The sequence below is a fragment of the Manacus vitellinus genome, unplaced genomic scaffold, assembly GCF_001715985.3.
Source record: "Manacus vitellinus isolate BGI_N305 unplaced genomic scaffold, ASM171598v3 scaffold_36_pilon, whole genome shotgun sequence".
Classification (NCBI taxonomy): Eukaryota; Metazoa; Chordata; class Aves; order Passeriformes; family Pipridae; genus Manacus; species Manacus vitellinus.
In genome coordinates this window covers 4,363,637-4,381,820 of record NW_021940508.1, presented here as the reverse complement: position 1 = coordinate 4,381,820, position 18,184 = coordinate 4,363,637, and the positions used below count along the sequence as shown (strand labels likewise).

General features: G+C 34.1%; 1 protein-coding gene across 7 annotated transcripts in view; it reads left to right on the top strand.

Moving 5' to 3' along the window:
* The window catches only part of SPEF2 (sperm flagellar 2), a 76,024-nt gene that overhangs the window by 46,978 nt on the left and 10,862 nt on the right, over window positions 1-18,184 (top strand). For 4 of the 7 annotated variants that reach the window (XM_029961553.1, XM_029961551.1, XM_029961552.1 and 1 more), the window contains 4 exons: window positions 1,998-2,136; window positions 3,342-3,580; window positions 15,417-15,523; window positions 17,349-17,531. In XM_029961553.1, coding sequence (XP_029817413.1) covers window positions 1,998-2,136; window positions 3,342-3,580; window positions 15,417-15,523; window positions 17,349-17,531 — 668 coding nt within the window. Of the gene's footprint in view, window positions 1-1,997; window positions 2,137-3,341; window positions 3,581-10,181; window positions 11,132-15,416; window positions 15,524-17,348; window positions 17,532-18,184 lie in introns of those variants that run through there. The other 3 variants (XM_029961555.1, XM_029961554.1, XM_029961556.1) reach the window with 2 other exon arrangements.

Below are 18,184 nucleotides of genomic sequence, written 5' to 3'. Positions count from 1 at the left end.
TGCTTGCAACAAACGTGGGTAGAGCCCTTCCTAAATCTTTGTTCACGAAGCCCAGCCATGATTTGAAAAAATCCAAGAACCTAAGGAACGCTAAACACGTTGAGCTGTATTTTCTATTTGCACAGGCATGTAGTTGGTGTTTGAGAATCATAGTTTCACTTGCAGCTTTGGGAACTTGTTCTTTTGCTTATACAGCTACACTGAGTCTAGCAAAGTCATTAGTTGTGGATAGTTGCTAAGTTTTTAATGTTGATTTCATGTATCATTTCTCTGTTGCATCAAAGTACCTTGCCTTTTACTCTGTTACTGTTAAGAGAGCAGCTTTGTTGGTGAACTGTGCAGTGCCTACTGCTAAACAAAAATCTGTAACTACTGATAGCAGCTTCACAAAGAATGTGCAGAGAAGTCACAATTAAGGCAACCTTAAACTGTACTATAGAAAGGTGACTACACAGGCACAAAGTATCCTCTAAGGTACTTTCAACTTAGAACCTTTACTTTTTCCTGTCAATTAAAAAACCCTTTGTGAGACGCAAATGTTTAAAATGTTGAACATCAACTCTTTATTACTCAAAACAGAAATTGTGCAGAGTTGCATTATGCTGTGACTGCAATATCACATTTAAAGAACAATGCCTTATTTTTTGTTTTTTTGCAGTCCATCTTTTTACATTGGTTGCCTAAAGAAGGTTTCATCCCCAAACCTAAGTATTTTTAAAAATTAATAGATTGTGCAATAAATATAGTTATATAAATAATGTGACAGTCTTTAACTTTGAAGTCACTGTACCAATTACTATAAAATATTATTTATTTAAAAGATTCTGTCATACAGAGGGTTAAATATGAAGAAAAACCAAGTTGAATACAGAATTTGCCTTAAGGATTGAAAATAATCACTATCTACTGGTCTTCTTTCGTTAGTCTTTTTTTTTAAGGCTTTTTACCAGTTCCATGTATCTCTCAATATATTGCCTTAGCTGTCTTTTCATGCAGTTGGCATCCTGTTCTTAAAATCATACAATGTCATGTTTTGTTGGAAGAGACCCTTAAAGCTCACCTAGTCCACCTCCATGTCAAAGGCAGGGACACATGTAACTAGATCAGGTTGCTCAGAGCCCTGCCCAGCCTGTCCTTGAATGTTTTAAGGGATGGGGCACCTCCCTGAGCAACATCTTCAAGTGTTTTACAGTAACCAGTTCTCTCACACTAAATTTTATTTCTATTCTGAATCTACCCTCTTCTACCTTAAAATCATCACCACTTGTCTGTTCTCTCAGGCTCTACTATAAAGTCTGTCTCTGTCTTTCTAATAAGGCCCCTCTAGGTACTGGAAGGTCCTATAAGGTGCCAGAGGAGCCAGCAGACCATATTAAACTATATTATCATTAAATTCTCAATGTTTTTAAAATTTTCATGTAGATATTCTATGCATAATTTTGGTAGAGCTGAATTATTTTCTTAGTGCTCACTAATCAACCTCTTTTCTAATGCAACCTGAGTTTGAAGGTGTAAAATGGATATGTAGGAAGCATGGGGCAGAACAAGTGAGGTTAATTTTAAAGGGTTGGAGGTTGGTTAGAAATAGAAAAGCAAACTTTTCTTGTGATTAACATATGTAATGATTTAGGTGTGTTCTCTGTAACATTTTTTCATAACAGAGTACTCACACTTGTATCATTAAGATTTTAGGTCTGTTGCTGTATTAATTTTGTTCAATGTCACTGCTTACTTTAACATTCCCTGCACCACTGTGTTAGTTTTATTAAGCTATTTCTTGCCTTGTGAATTCTGATGCTTATAGAATACACACTTTTGTAAAATACAGGATGCAATAGAGATGATTCTGAGAAAATAACTTGTTCAAGAATATGAGAAATTAAGTAAGTGTTTTACTGCCTAAAAACAGGCAATCACGCTAAATTTTAGGTGCTTAAGACTGAGAACTTCCTAAAATTTTATAAATATTACTCATTATGACATTACCATTTAAACAGAGGCAGCCACAAAATCTCGACTAGAACTTATAAAAGAAAAAGCTTTAGCATTTCTTGAAGACCTAAAAATGAAAGCAGAAGAGGCTTACAGAGATATGGAAAAGTGGCTTGGATCCACCTTCCTGGCAGAAATGGCCAGGTAATGTATACCAATTTTAAACAATTTTATTTTTTTTTTACCTAGACTATAGTAGTAAATATGGTAGTTTATATAAGGAGAATTAATTTGGGAAAAAAATTTAAAATAATAATTTTATTTCATGAACTGAAATTTCATTTTATCTTCAATACCTGAGTGGTAATAACTGATTTCCTAGAAGGTTCTGCTGATAACTGTAAAGGTAATTATCAGTTTTGCTATTTTTCTGTTATATATTTCTAGTCTGTTTATTGGATTGCAGCTTTGGCAGATTTACAAGCAGACAACCAGTTATTCCATTTAGTAGAAGGCTCTGTATAATTTCCATAGCTTCTGTCACTTTGGAATGTGAGATCATTCTGTTTCCTGTGCTTTACACATGTTGGAAAATTCCACCTACCGTTATTACCACTTTCTGTAACATTTCTCAAAATTATTTCAAGGACCATTAAAAAAAGTTCTCCTTTGCAAATTTTCTGTCCGAGTAACTGAAATGTACTTTGGACACTGTATGACACAGACCATCTGGCATAGAATGACCTATGTTCATATCATTAAAGAGCTTTTACTCTCCAAAGAAAAGAGGTCACTTTGCCCTTTGTAAAATGTTTCTCCCCTGTACTAAATTTTAAATCATACCTGGGACAGTGCTACTTGATCCATCTCAGGGCATACCCGAGAAGAAAGACATGAATGTAGGATGTGAAGTCTTTAACAGGCAGAGCTCAAGCAGGCAAAGCCTCTGCCTTCCAGCCAGTTTTATTTGATCTCCTGACAACAAGTGCTACCAAAGACACGGTATTTACAGAACATCATGTCCTTTTTTCTGACACTCCAAGCCTGTGTCTAGTTGGATGTTACAGACAGCTAATGTCTTTCCCTGTATAAATTGTACTCATTACATTTGAAAAGGGAGTTCATATGCCTCTCTACAATGCTGCCCTAGGAAGTGCTTTCATATTTTTCCATTCTTTTGTGTCCTAGATCTGACTTTATATAAATTTCTTACCGTAGTCAAAAGATGTCATGCTACTAGAGGAGGAGTAGACTTCATAATGATTTTGCTGATTACAGGATTTGCACAGAGGATTTGTAATTCTTATTTCAGAAAAGCTCTATAAGTGTAAACACATTAAAATTTAAAGCTATGTTATTAACATTGTGTTTAGAAGTACTCATGGTTTTCTTCACTCACACTTTCACAGTGTTGAAAAGCTGGTTGAGGCTGCACGATATCATGTTGAGAGTTCTAGCAAAATCCAATATGAAATGACTTTAGAAGAAACAGATTTCTTCATCAATGGCGGTGTAAAAATGTTTCCTGACCCTGTTCCTGACCCTGTTCCTGTACCACAAGTTCCATGCATAAAAACCTCTAGAAGTACTCTAACTATTTCACAACTCACTAATCTTCATAAGCAGTTTCTACAGGTGGCACCTAAAGGTAGGAGATTTTTTTTTCCTTTTAACTCCTAAAGGGCTGTTAGTTACTCACTTACAATCTGGAGTAACTGTCTGAGAGTAACTGTTAAACATTAGTATGACTAAACATATTGATGAAGATCATGCTAGTGATGAAGATCATGATGAAGATCTTGCTACACAGAAAACTCGTAGTACAGAATACTGGAAATGTAAAGTACCAGACCGCTTGAAAGCTTCTAATGGCTTTGTTGTGGGCTTTGTATCCACAGGACCACATATTTAATATTCCTCCAACAGCTGCCTCTGTAATATGTTTTTAGAGGAGTACGTTTTGTGCTTGCTAAAGATTCAAGTCTGTAACTTGTTTACTAAATGACAGCTCAATGAACACTGAAGCTGTATTATTTTAAAACACAATTTTAAAGAAATCAGTATTTTCATGAAACTATTATAAAGGGTCTATTATAATTATTAACCATTATATTCTTCCAGTCAATGTGTGCCTGCTGTTTTGGATCTTAACTTAGATAATGTAATTTGTTAACTCAAATATGTAATTTTTCTTTTCTTTTGAATGTACACTTATTGTATGGGTGCCTGCTAATTATGGGAACCTTAGGCTTAGGATGGTTGCAGAGACTTACTTGCAAAACTTCCTACAACTGTACAAATGTTACAAAATAATTTAGGTAAGGCAGTTTTTAAACTGAGATGGAAAGTAGTTACACACATATTTGCAGTGTTTCATTACTACCAGTGTTCCATATATAATTTTAGTATGATTGCCCTTAAGATTGTGAAATACAGTGTGTAAACAACTACTTGCAATTTTAAATCTAACTCTTCCAATGTAATAAGACCACAAAGGCACTATGATGTTGAATTTAATTCTTTATTCAGAAATGCTTTTATGAATATTTATAGAGCAATTCCAATTTCCTTTTGCATATGAAACCATTTTAGGCAGAAAGATGTTTACAGTTTTCCCTTAGAGAGATGCATATCGTCTCATCTATAGTGGAGGAGTGTGGATGTGTGTGTAAGCATTTCAAAATCTTCTGTAGAGACTAATTTTGCAGATAGTATTGCATACACTATGACACATAAAACTAAAAAATCTGTATGTTTGTAATCATTAGAAAGTGCCAGAGAGGTGGAACACAGATACCAGTATGACTGGTCCTTTCACTTAAAAAGGGTCTTTTTGGTGTTAAGTCACTCATTCTTTAAGATATTTAAAACCAAAAAATTTTGTCTATTACTAACTTCAAGACAGACCAACTACTTTGCTTGTATACTTGTAATAATTAGCAAGAAAACAATTGAAATATTTATCTGTTACAATATTTGTCATTTTGATATTATTATATTCACTAAAATGACCCAACATGACTTGCATGGTACCCAAAAAACGAAATATCTTGACTTAGTAGTCCTGAGACAGTAACGGAATGGTGGTGCATGTTGTCTGGGACAATGGGAAGGAATTATTGTTTAAAATAAGGTCCCAAAAACATGCAAAAGCTTTCTTCTAGTCTCTGGTGACTATTAAGTCAAGATATTTACCTTTTTTGGATAGCTGAATTAGGATGAAAATCACAAGTTGTGCAAGTCATCTTTAAAATACTTCTTCCCATTCTTTTCCTTATTTTAAGACAACATAAATCGTGTCCTACATTTCCTAAGGCAACCGCTCCCCTTCATTATAAACTCATTTCTCTCCTAAAACATCAGGAAAATTTTTCATATCCATCTATCTCCTCTTGTTCAACAGAATGCTCAACATAAAATACATGCCTCCTTAGTAGTTAGTCTCTACTGAACAAAAGAGGGGAAAACACTAAAGCACCCAGCACACTGGCAGTGAAATTGTTGACCGGCAGCTCTAAAGCACATACAAAAAAGTAACAAACAAATCCCTGCCTTGGAGAACCTCTAAACTGATCTAGATGTGCTGCCAAACATCTTATTTTTTCTTATTCTCACCCACTCAAGCTGATCTCTCAGTGTTTAATGGAAGTCCACTCAAACAAGCACATGAGGCATAGGCTATTAGGCAAGTCTAAATAGAATAAACCTGCCAATCTCCTTGTCGTATGTGAATAGCAAAATTCCTGAAGTGGTTCTCAAAATTGCATATTAGGCTTTTTTAAAGCATTATGGAGATTACATGAAGCAGATTTTTACTTAGAAAGCAAGCACATAAAGAGTAACAAAGAAGGGGTGATTATGTTGGAAGAAGTGAACATGTAAACAGGTTTCTTACTGGATATTTGGTAAATGTCAAAAGTCTTTTCAAGATATGTTTAATAAATTGCTAAAATTAAAGCTAGAAGTTGGCATGCCAATATACTTTAAAGGATTTTGATATTCACAAAAGAATTCATATAAAAATTGTAAACAGTTTTGTGTTTCCTAGGAATTTAAAGTTTTAAAGAACTGCCGGTTTACTACAGACAACTTTGTACTGTCCTGCACACTTGGTTCTCCATGGAAGCACATTACTCTCCATTATAAGCAGCGATGGACAAAAAAACCCCAGCTTATGCTGGACCTTCCTACCTACTGACAGCCTTTCATTTGATAAGGAAATACTTTTTTTTTCTTTTTTACTATTCCACATGCCATTACCCAAGCTCAACATGGCTCTCCAATAATTGATGATTTCACTAACTCTTTTGATCAAGTTGTTGACAGTGCTCTAATATGTTACCTCAGGAATGCTTTTTTATAGGAAAAGCTGTGGCATGTAGAGCTACTAACTCTTACTTTTTTTATTTTCTCTTCTATGGTCTCTTTGGATATGTGTTCTTCTTATAAACAAAATTAAACTATTTATTAAATCTCATCCCCTTTGCTTCCCTTCAGCACTATGTTCTTCCTATGACCACATCTCTTGTCATTACAATTAGCATACATATGGAATGTCTTAGTTCTCTTCTAAAGATGCTTCAGAAAATGCAATTTGGGTATGGCTTTGCATTACTAAGCAGATCAAATTGGATTCTATCCCAGACTATGTTCTCCATCTTATGACTGAATCACACAAAGGAATTTTAAATTTTATTTTTTTTCGTAGTCATGATTTTTATGAACCATTCCAATTTAATTATAGAAGCCATTATTCACCAGAAATAAACTTCAGTCAGGTTAAAAAATTTCTATATCAAATAACAAAAAAATGTTTAAAATATTTATGAAATTATTAAGTAGGCTACTAAGACGTGAACATAAAGGACAGCCTATAACCAAATTGTATTGCTATTTCTATTCAAGTTGTAGGCTTGCCAGTTGAATTTTACTGTGTTGCTAGATTTGGAACAAATAGATATATTAAAGTGTTCATGTAGTTCAGCTGAATTGTTACCTTTTTAATAGAATATTTTTTTGAATCAGAATTTTATGCTGACCCTGGATAATGTCTATAGATTATGCTTTCTCTTCCCAAGCACTCTAGAAGCAATTCAGGATCTTACATTAGTAATCATCATGACCTGACTAATGTATGTAGGGATTGAAGTTCATATATGAGCACAGAAATAGGTTCATCATCTCTAACTTATATTTTTTGAGACTATTTATTTTCAATGTGCTTTTTAAAACTTGAAAATAAGAAAGGTTAAGTTTGTAGACAGAGGACGTATCTTTTACTAGATGAAAACTTGGTAATTCTACTGAAAGTTCCATTTAAACCTGCTGTTATATCTCTTACTAAATCATGTATGTTACTGAATTTCAGAAATTTGTGACTATTTGCCTATGGTGTTTATAAATCTCTGTATCTAATTACTTGTATGGAACATATTTAACATGGTTGTATATGTTTCTGTACATTTAATATATATATATATATATATATCCAGTTTTAAGATTTCAGTCAGCACAACAGAGGACCTCACCCCTCATTGCATCTGTGCAGCACCAGAAATACCTTACTCTCTGTGATTCTAAATTTAAAATCCCAATTCTTGCTATTTAGGATTGGACATATAGCAGAATCAGTAATAATTAGTAAATAGATGATGTAAATATTTACAGTGAAATTCGCCTGCAGGGAGTGATGAGTCTCTCAATAACTTGGATGGAAAGAATCATATATTTGAAATGCTTGTCTTTTTCATCTAAGTATGGAAGTATCCCATATTATTGCCTTTTAGACTACTAAAGTTAGATGAATGTAATTCATCCTCAAGGTTTATTTCACTCATGCTACAGAGTCTGGTGCATAACTTGCATGGATCATCATCCAAACCTCTTGATATTACTATGGAAATATTTTTCTCAGTGAAAATCTGTTCAAATGTTCTGGTAAAATTTTATGAAAAGGGAATATTAACATAATTCTCATCTCTAGTATAGGTTTGTTGCCTGTGTAAATTTATAATCTGAATTTTTAATAATTAGAGATATACTACTTTCTCAGTTTAGGGAAATATTTTCATGCCTGTATGAAAATATTCTGCTGATTGGTGTGTTTTTAAAAAAATCTCTTTTTTATATCTGTGCAGGGTGATTGCTCTTTGGTTAAATGTCCCAGTCCTGGTTCACACGGTACAAATCCAGTGTACACTTGCACTACTGTCATTCTTAATGCTCCTTTTTGGATGTTTAATTTTACTGTTTTCAATTTCATTTGCAGTCATAATCTTAATTTCTTCACTAATTACTTTTTGCATTTGTTTATGATGTTTCTGCACTGCTTTTTGAAACATATAAAGGCTTTCTAATGTCACCTTGTGTATTAGGGAATGATACCACCTTTTAAAAAGTTTTTAATGAAAAACAAGTTTACCTTGTGTAGCTTTTCTTACTTTCTGATTTCATTGATGACAAACTTTATGTGAAAAAGAGGCTGCTTCATAAGTAGTACAGGCTGGCTTCCTTTTGTATCCTGTGTTCTTTCCAAAGTACTACTGCAACAGATACCACCTTTTCCTATGTGTCCCAGTTTCTGCATGGAAACTGAAAAATGTTGGTAACATTGAAGGTCTGTCTTACAGAGAATATTATCCCTGGCAGTGGATCACAGATCTATTCTGACCCTTATTTTCTAAGTACCAGGAAATTTCTACAGGTGCCCACACCCCTCAAGAAGCAGTAGGCACTATAAATATGTTGCAATGATTTTGTCCCTTCCACCCTTTGACTTCTGAAGTTGCAGATCCATTAATCCATCTCTCCAACTCTTTTTCACCTAGTCTTGTGAGTTTGGGGCTGCCTAATGTTAGGGAAGATTTTAAATCTTTACTGTATGTTAAGAATACTTGTGCCCATCTTTTGGGTCCTGGGTATGGTACCTGTGCACATCAGAAAAACCTTCTGTGGTCTAATTGGTTTTGCTGTCCATGTGGACCACAGCTGCTACCTCAGTTTTAAAGTTCTCTGAAAGGATCACTCAAATGTATTTAAACTGCATGTTCCAAGCTTTTTTTAATATTATGGCCTTTCAGGATGCTTAGAATAGAATGGAACAATCAAACTGTCATTTTTTATGACAATGGGAACAGAGAGTTCTCACAAATTGTATAATATATATTAAAATTTGCTCTTTCCTGTAAAACAGAAAAGAGTGGCATACAAAAACTTGTTTTCTTCAGACCTTTTAAGGCACCAGGAACGGCATTTCCTTCTATGATTAGCTTAATGTAATCATAAATTTTGCCTCTTGACGTACACATCACAATAAGGAGGGCGGGGAGTCAGACTGGGTTTAGGTCATTTGCTCAGGACCTTACTTTTGCTATTTTGCAGTGAATAAATAGATTTCTAGTTGTCTTGCCTCCATTCTGCATGTAATTTCTCATCATTATCTGGTTACTTTCTTTTAAAGTCCTAACTTTCTGGCAGCAATGTACTAAAAGAATCATTAAATTACTGGCCAAAAGTAGGAGATTCATAAGCTCTAGAGATAAAATCTTCAAAAATTTCAGCTTATGGTGTGTTCTCCTACAAAATACAGGAAAGGCCATCTTCAGAACAATCTGGGAAATGTTAAGAACAATCTCAATGTTTTAAGACTGTTTTAATTTGGAGAACAAAATGAGAAGCTTATACAGTTCCTTGTTCTGAAAGCAGTAATAAAATCATTCTGTGTATAAATACATCTTAAGAAAATCATGTCAGCTACATGTGCCTTAGAGCATCTTATGCTTTTTTGTCAGGTTTTTGATTATGTATTTACAGACTTGCTCCAACTTAACTTTTCTGCTAATGTCAGGTATGATGGGCATTGGAATAAGTTTGTGACTTCAGTAGTATCTTCTGGAGACATTTTTCCTTGAAGACCCTTCTTAATTCCTCTTCCTAACTCTGCTTTTCTTTGTTTCCAAAATAGTATTGATGCTGCTGCCCTTCACTGATTGCATGTTCTGACAAACCCCTGATAGTCAAAAGGAAATGGAAGTCAAAACTGACCATTTCTTACAAGAATCCTGGGTAGTCTCCAAATGATTTAAGAGTAGATCTCTGTTTTCCTTGTTCTCCTTCATGGCTGTTTATTTCAAGTCACAGTTTAATCCCAAATTAACAAGATTAATATGGACAAAAAAAAGAAAATATGCAATTGATATATTATGGAATAATAACTATTATCTATTTAGTTGTTTCTTTTTAAATTATAGCCATAAGAGCACTGAAGCAATTTAAAAGCAAGAGTAATTCTTCTAGCAAGAGAGAAGTTGATGACAAAGGGAAAGAGAAGAAAGATTTGGAACACCAGAAAAGAAAGACGAATCGTCAATTTCCAAAAATATGGCTAACAAAATACTCCTGGTTAAAATATGATGATGAAAGGGGAATAATGTTCTGTGTACCATGTCGTAAACATAACGTGGATTTGGGGGAAAACATTCATAATTTTTGTTCTGGCACTGATGATTTCAAACTTGAATTTATAAACACACACCAGAGTAGTGAAGCTCATGCCTGGGCTACCTGCATGGAAGCTGCCAGTACTGCTTCACCAGACACAGCTTCTACTGAGCAGATGTTGAAGAGCATGAACTCCTTAACATTAGGGAGAGTAGAAAATATTTTTAGAACATACCATGCTATGGCTAAATCTGGTTCTCCCCTTGTAGATCTTGATTAAATTTACAAATCAGATAAGCTTTAACATGACCCTTCACAGTTTTTCTCAGACTTATCCTTCTGAAGACTTCTCTACAGAGACAGAACAGATCCATTGCTGATTATTAATTGCACAAATCAGTCTTCCCATAACAAGTACTCTTACAGCCAGGATATGACCAATGTACTCCACAGTTTGAACCACTTTTCTTTCCCCCCGTAAAAATATTTTTGAAAGTTGTAATAAGAATGCTTTATCTTGAGTCTTTATCTAGGAGCTGAGAATAAGTATAGTTCAGAGAAGTATCTGATTTCATATTTTCATAATTCTACATATTCTAAATGCAACTTTCTACTTGATAATTTCCAATCAAGGTAAAGCATACCAGCAGAATATATTTTTACCATCAAAGAAAAAGCAATGATTTGTATCAAAAGATAGCTAAAATTAAATCATTAAGGACCCCTCTTACTTCTTCCAACAGTAATGAAGATGTACTAGAGATAATTTGGGAGAAATGAATGTGAGATCATTCACCTTTAAATCAACCCTTTTTCTGAATCAAGATCAACTCTTTCGCTGTAAAATGTGTGTAATAATAGCAGAAACTGCACAATACCATTCCATACCATACTATATCATGTAACTACACTATTTACACACACATATATATATATTTAGTGTTTTGCATATATCTAGTTCCAAATAGTATGTCAGAAATGGAGTAAGTTTTGAATGAGTGCCTTCTGAAGGGATTTTAGTCCATTCAGGAAGAGTTAATCTGTAGGGATCAGAAAAAGGATCAGTACTGTGAACTATACAGTGAATTATAGAAGATCCATCACTGAAATATGTTAATCTGTGATTTCTCAGACCAAAAAAAAAAAAGTAGTTTAGATATATTTTAAGTAAGAAGCAACAGGATATATATTGTACAAGGTACCTTATTAGATATGTGGCATTGCTGATGCTGCGGGTTTTCTCTTAAATCAGATAATGCCAAGAGGATTTTTTCCCCTCTTAAGTTTTCAAATGGGAAATTTTTAACTATGTTGAGATTAGAAAATGTGTTCCCAGAATGTCCAACAGCTGAAGACAAAAAAAAAGAAATAAAATCTGAAAGTGTATTTAGAATCTATAACACTGAAGTCACTTCCATGGTGCAGAGGGGCATGTTTTCTCATAATCTTGCTTTCAGCCATGAAACTAGGAGAATTCCTTCAACCTTGCCTCTTGGGACATATTTTCTAAGCCTGTGATGATTCTTGCTGCTTTCTTCTGGGCAGTCTTTAGTTTATGTACATCCTTGTAGATCTGCAAATTCCAAAATTGTATGCTAGCAGAAGCTTTAACATCTGGGAGAAGAAAAAAAAAAAGGATTATTTCCAATGTCTTTATGTGTACTTTCTGGTAATATTGTGATCTGCTGTAGTCCCTAGATACTTTTCTATACAAATTTTACTTTATCAGTAAGATTCCCATTGTGCTGTTTATGCAGTTCATTGTTTCAGCCCAGTGGGACACTTGATATTAATCCTTGTTAGATAGTGTCCTTTTATTCTAGACTGTATCTCCAACATGTAAAGCTCACTTTGAATTCTAATCCTATTATTCTCCAGTGTGCTTAAAATTCCTTCCTGAATTGTTTTATCTGTAGTGTAATAAATGCATCAGTTTGTCAATCTGTTTCCTCAAAGTACTTTGATGTGTTTCTGGTGAAATTTACTTACTGATCTTCATCATCTCTTGAGTCTTTCAAAATCTTCATGAATACTGATTCTTTTTCCACAGTGCTTGCTACCTCTTCTAATTAAAAATGTTTCTCGACATTTAATAATTTCGTTTTCTATTCATTCTCCTACATTATTCAACTAAAACTTACTGGGTTTGGTTTCTTTTATTTTGGGCTTAGCAAAAAGATTTTTATAAAGAGCATACCTGTTTTGAAACGAGTCCTGTTACGTGGACAAAGGCAATTCTGGGAATTGTTTTCCTTGTTCTTTCCTAGAAGACATTATTTACTTTTACCACTTGCAGAGTGCCATTTGCAGACACCGGTATTCTTTTCTCGGTACCATCTGTGTAGCTGCCCACTCTCAGGCATCTCTCCGTGATTATAAAGCATTAGCAGCTCTTGAACTGAAATGGTGAATCACCTTTCGTCTCAGATTATAATCAGATATTCAAAAGTGATTCCGTGCTCTGTAATATGTACCCAAATTCATTAAATCGAGACAAAATACCTGAAAACACAGTGAGGAAAGTATTTCTTATCTTTTTTTACATGTTTATGAGGGATTTCCTCTGTCTCTCTGAGACTTCCTCATCATTCCTCCTACATATGTCAGTAGGAGGAATTAAATCACAGTCCATTTGAAAGTTTTGAACTTTTATAACTTTGGAATTATCCTACATCAGATGTTTCAGGAGGAGGTAATAAAGTAAAAGAAATTGCGCTACAGCACATCAGCAATTCTATAATTAATAGATAGAAAATGGCTTAGCTCTGATTGAAAGAGGATGTGTTTCTTCACATTTCCCACACAGGAAGAAAAGTGGGTAGATACTGCAGATCACCTGGCAGAGCTTAAATATCTCACAGTAATTCATGTTTGCCATAATATGTACCTGAAAACTGCATTCTAGCATTTTCTATAATCCAGTCTAAGTTCTATGATTGTGAGTAACATTTTAGATTGCAATCCTATTTTGGACATTAGTTTTGATGCAATTCCTCTTAAAATTCTTTGTCTCTCAAATACTTTTTATGTATGTTTCTAAAGTCATGTAGCCTCATAAAAACTTAGATGAGGATCTTAGTATCCTTTTAGAATTTTATGCAGAAAAACAAAATTAAATTTCATTTCAGGAAACCATAAGCTTATAGGAAATACAGGAGCTACATTCTTTATTGGCATAGAGAGAAATCATATTAGGAGTTGAACTGTTGTGAGAAAAGTTAGATTGCCAGTAATCAGATGTGGAAAGGCAAATTTCAGCAAAAAATGCAATAAAAATTACCATAACTGCTCTCTTCATGGTAAAGCACTAGGAAAAAAATGAGACTGAAAGAAGATGTAAAACTTTTTCCTGTTGTTTTTTATGTGAAGTGTACACTGACTCCTTCATGGACCATAGACTATTCTCCCCATGAACCACTAAAATGTTACGTGGTTTATTGAATTACTTATGAAGTCACCCAGTAATGATGCTTTTGTTATGCAGGCTTTATTGTGCCATATGGAAATTATCTGATCCTTGTAGCATGAAGTTTTCAGGCTACAAATTTCTGGTTACCTTAAATTATTACATCATCAATCCAGAGTGCTTCAGTAAACAGCAAAGAGTTTTTTAGAAGATATTCCTTCTCAATGTCGATAACTCAAAAACTTTCACAAGGTGACATCAGAGCACTATTACCAGTCTGCCAGTATTTTTTCTGCAGCCTTTGCTTTCATGCTGAAATTGTGGTAGGATATATGGCTTCAAGTCCTTCCTTCTTCCTCTCCCAACAGAATTTAAGCTTCCCAAATCTGTTTTTTACCTCTTCTCTCCAAGCTTATATATGTGTAGGATTCCTCTGCTGTACTAAGATGTGCTGAAGGCATTAATCCTGTGTTTTCTGATTGGACATAAACAGAGACTGTAGACTATCAATTCAAATTGGCTACTGGATTTTGAATACTGACATTATGAAATTAATATTCAAACATTCTTAATTTTTCTACCAGTTACATCTTTTTTCATAAAGTTACATTTCACTCCACTGTTTTGCTTCCAACAAAAATGTCTCTTAGCCATAAAATGTGCACAGCTGTGCTTTTTCAAAAGGACAAGACTTTCGACTGGAAAAAGAAAAAAAAATAAGTAAGTCTTACCAGTATTTCACTGATTGTATACGCTTTTAAAGTTAATCTGAAGACTTCCAGTTTTGGTGCTGTGGAAGTGATCATAACCTGACCAAATCAGCTTTGTCTCTCAAAATTTAAATAATTTGAAACTTATTTTCCAGGTTTTTTTGTTAATGCAGAGGTTTTGCAGTGAATTCTCACTGAGCCAGCGAAGTCTGTTTCTGGAAGAAAAGACTTCTATCTGTCTGCTAAATTTTACATACATAATTTTGCATTTTAATACCGAGTATAACATTTAAAGTTTGCTTGCTCATAAGCAAATCCATGCCTATTTAAAAAAACAAATAGAACTTGTTAGACTTACCTGTCTAATGATTTCTATAAAATAAAATTAATGGAGCTATTTTTAACTCCTGCAAGTCAGTTCTGAAAAGCTTTTTAAACAGATCGATTTTGTTTCAAATTTCAACAGACAATGATCTGTGTTTCTTATCCTATTCTCTAACTTATGCATGCTTTAAAGTGTGGAGATAGATTTATGATTGATTAAAATAGAGGACAGTGGGGGAAAAGATTGGTAGGTATTCAACACACAGAAATCGTGTGATTGGTATTTTTGAACTGCTCATTAACTGTCAGTGTAGACTGTGTGAGGATGGATTAGCGATAACAATGCAGATCAGGACAAGTATCAAAAGAAATGCAATGCATTGGAATATTTTATATTTTGCTATTAGATAGGCCACACGGTTTATTTTAAATGAGGAAATTTTATGTTTGGCTTTGAAAATATTAGCATTATCAATAGTGCATAATAGCAAAACAAATAAGTTTCCCACATTGCTATTAAAATTAAAAAAAAACCAGATTTCCTTTAACAGAAGAAATCTATTTAAAATGCTAAATATATTTTTTGGTATTGACTTTTCTATTAGGTTTTATACGAAAGAAAGTATTTATTGACATTTTTAGTCGCTTGGTTAATTTGAATCGTGGAGTAAATTGCCTTCCTGATCGATGGATGAACTTAAAACTTCCAGATGTAAGTTAACCCCTGTTTTCTCTTCAACTGGAATATTGGTTTGTGCAATATTGTGCTATTGATGCAGCATTGTCCTTATTAAGATAAAATCAAGATTATAGTTATTATAGGACATTATCAGTTTTTCCTTAAAATTCTTCTGTTGCACTAGAGGATTCTGGAAGCTACTGCACCAGAAATAAAATGCTTTTGTCAGCAATATATTTATTTACAATTTTCAAATCATGGGTTTTTTTAGACACCATTGAAAATTCATTTCCAGGAGTTAAAATAACACTGTTTATGTTCTTCATTCCAGCACAGGAAATTAAAATCTGGAGCTGTATGACCTTAAACTTACTTATCTAAGATTTTCAGGTTTAGGGACATGAAAATTAGAATTTAATCTTTCCAAATCTTCCATACTGAATTGTCTGATTAATTTTACTTTCAGATGTTGCTGGTAGGCCTATTGAATGAAATTATTTACTTGTTTTAGCATGTTTTGATAGTTATTTCTTAGAGTAAACCATGATTCACATTTATATTTTTACTGGATTTCACATGTGGAAACAGCTTCATTCATATGTTCTTCACACAGATGAACTGCATGAGTAAAACATTTTAAAGTTTCCCAGTGGTGTATTTCCACTGAGTTTAGTGAAAACTAGCCACAGCTGTCATCATCAGTATATAAAAATCTAATCTTAGCACAGAAAATTAATTGTTTGGAGGAAACTACAAGTCAAATATTGTCTATTAATAGACCACATGTGCATATATCCCATGTTCTGTGTTCTTTGAGAACTTTTAGTGCTTATAAATGCTATTTTTATTTTAATAACTGAATTTTCTTTCTTTAAAAGCGCCATTTTAAAATGAGACTTTTAAATTTATAATGAAAGCAAGAACTTATTTACAAAAGGAAATGCATGAAGCATAAGCTAAGGTATATATTTATTTTGCACAAGCTATTCTGAGCTTAACTCACCATTTCATCATTGTGTGACTCACTAGAATCTCAGTAAATTTTCAATTAATAATAAGCGGCAGTGTTCCAACCAGTGTCAGCACAGATGACATGTACAGTGTTACCAAATTGTCTCACTGTGATGCCCCAGGGCATGTGTTCTTCCTGTGAACACATTCTTCTCAAACTCTGGACTGGAGCAACCCAGACACTTCCCTTGACAAGGAAATCTGGGTGTAGGGCAGAAAGTTGTGTAGAGGTGCATAGTAGGGTCTCATCATACCAGCAGTGCAGAAATGAACTGGACAGATTTGGTTTCCTTTGTCAAATACAGCCTTTTTAATGCTGCTCCTTTTAGGAGTGTTCTGTTTGTTTCTCCCTGTAACCAGCTCTGCAATGTCTTCATTGGTAAAAAGACACAAAGCATTTTTTCTACCACTGCTTTTTTCTAAGTGACAATAATGCTGGAGCAGAGAAAGCCACCTGGTCAACACCTCTAAGAGTAACAGGGCCAAGGCACAGGACCAAGGATTTGCTAGATTTTGTGCTCATGCTGCTGAATTGTCAGTTCAATTCTTGGTGCTCATGCAGACAGGACATGGTTCAGGGTTTCAGGATGATATCTCATAGGCAGTTTAGATACAGAGCCCTATTTGGGGAGTAAGAGTATTTATTTAGAGGGATATCAACTGACACACAGTGGCTTGTGGCCTGTTTTTCTACTGATACATGCCTTTTATATAACTGTGACATCTCTCTGCAGGACCTTGTCCTTCCTAGCCAGGAAAAGACCCAAGAATACACAGGATATTGAAAGAGTATGTTTGTATGTTTATACACACATATTTGACAATATTTATTATTCTGGTTTTATAGTTAGAAAATCTGGCATCTGCATTCTCAGTGAACGCAGAATTTACTGACTGGCGCAGATTCTTGGTAGCAGCAGCACAGCCTTGGCCAGTGCCATCTGTGACACAACTCCTCAAAACACTGCATAGCTTCAAGGCTGTTGATGTAGCTGGATCAGGCTTTGTTACAGAGGAATACTACTTGCAGGTTATAAACCTTTTCTCTTCTGAATCATGTTTTGTTTTGCTAAACTCTCTAAATTGAATGGTGTATTATCGGGTTTATTCACATTCAGAAACTCAGTCTGAATTTTAAATGTTTTTGGGTTTGAGGGTGCTTTCTGGTAAAAAGCGTTTTCAGGAAATGGATGGCCTAATGATGTCCATATTTCCACAAATCAAGCTTACTTTTTACTTTCATTTCCTAGTTTCACCATTAATTTAAAGTAAAAACCCTTTCGGTTTTAAAGAAACCTTTGTGTATGCACTTTGATGACTATTAGCTTATTTGACACTGAATAAGACAAAAAACTTGCTCAAGCAGAAATAAGGGTTTTAGTTTCAGCTCATCAGCTGTACTTAATTGAAACATTTCTAGATTTTTTTTTCCCATTAATTATTTCCTCAAATTAAGATTGTTTTTCAGACCTTGAGTACCTGGAAAATTATAAAATTCTTTGATCTTTTCTTTGAAGATAGAGTCTATTTGAATTGTCACATAGTTTAGTGAGATTTTTCAGCGAGCAAGTTTCATGAAGGAGTATTAAGAACACATTTTTCTTCTTTTAGAAAAATTCTGCTCATTAAATTTTCACTTACTTTTACTCTGCTTTCTTAATCATAATTAAAATGACTGCTGTT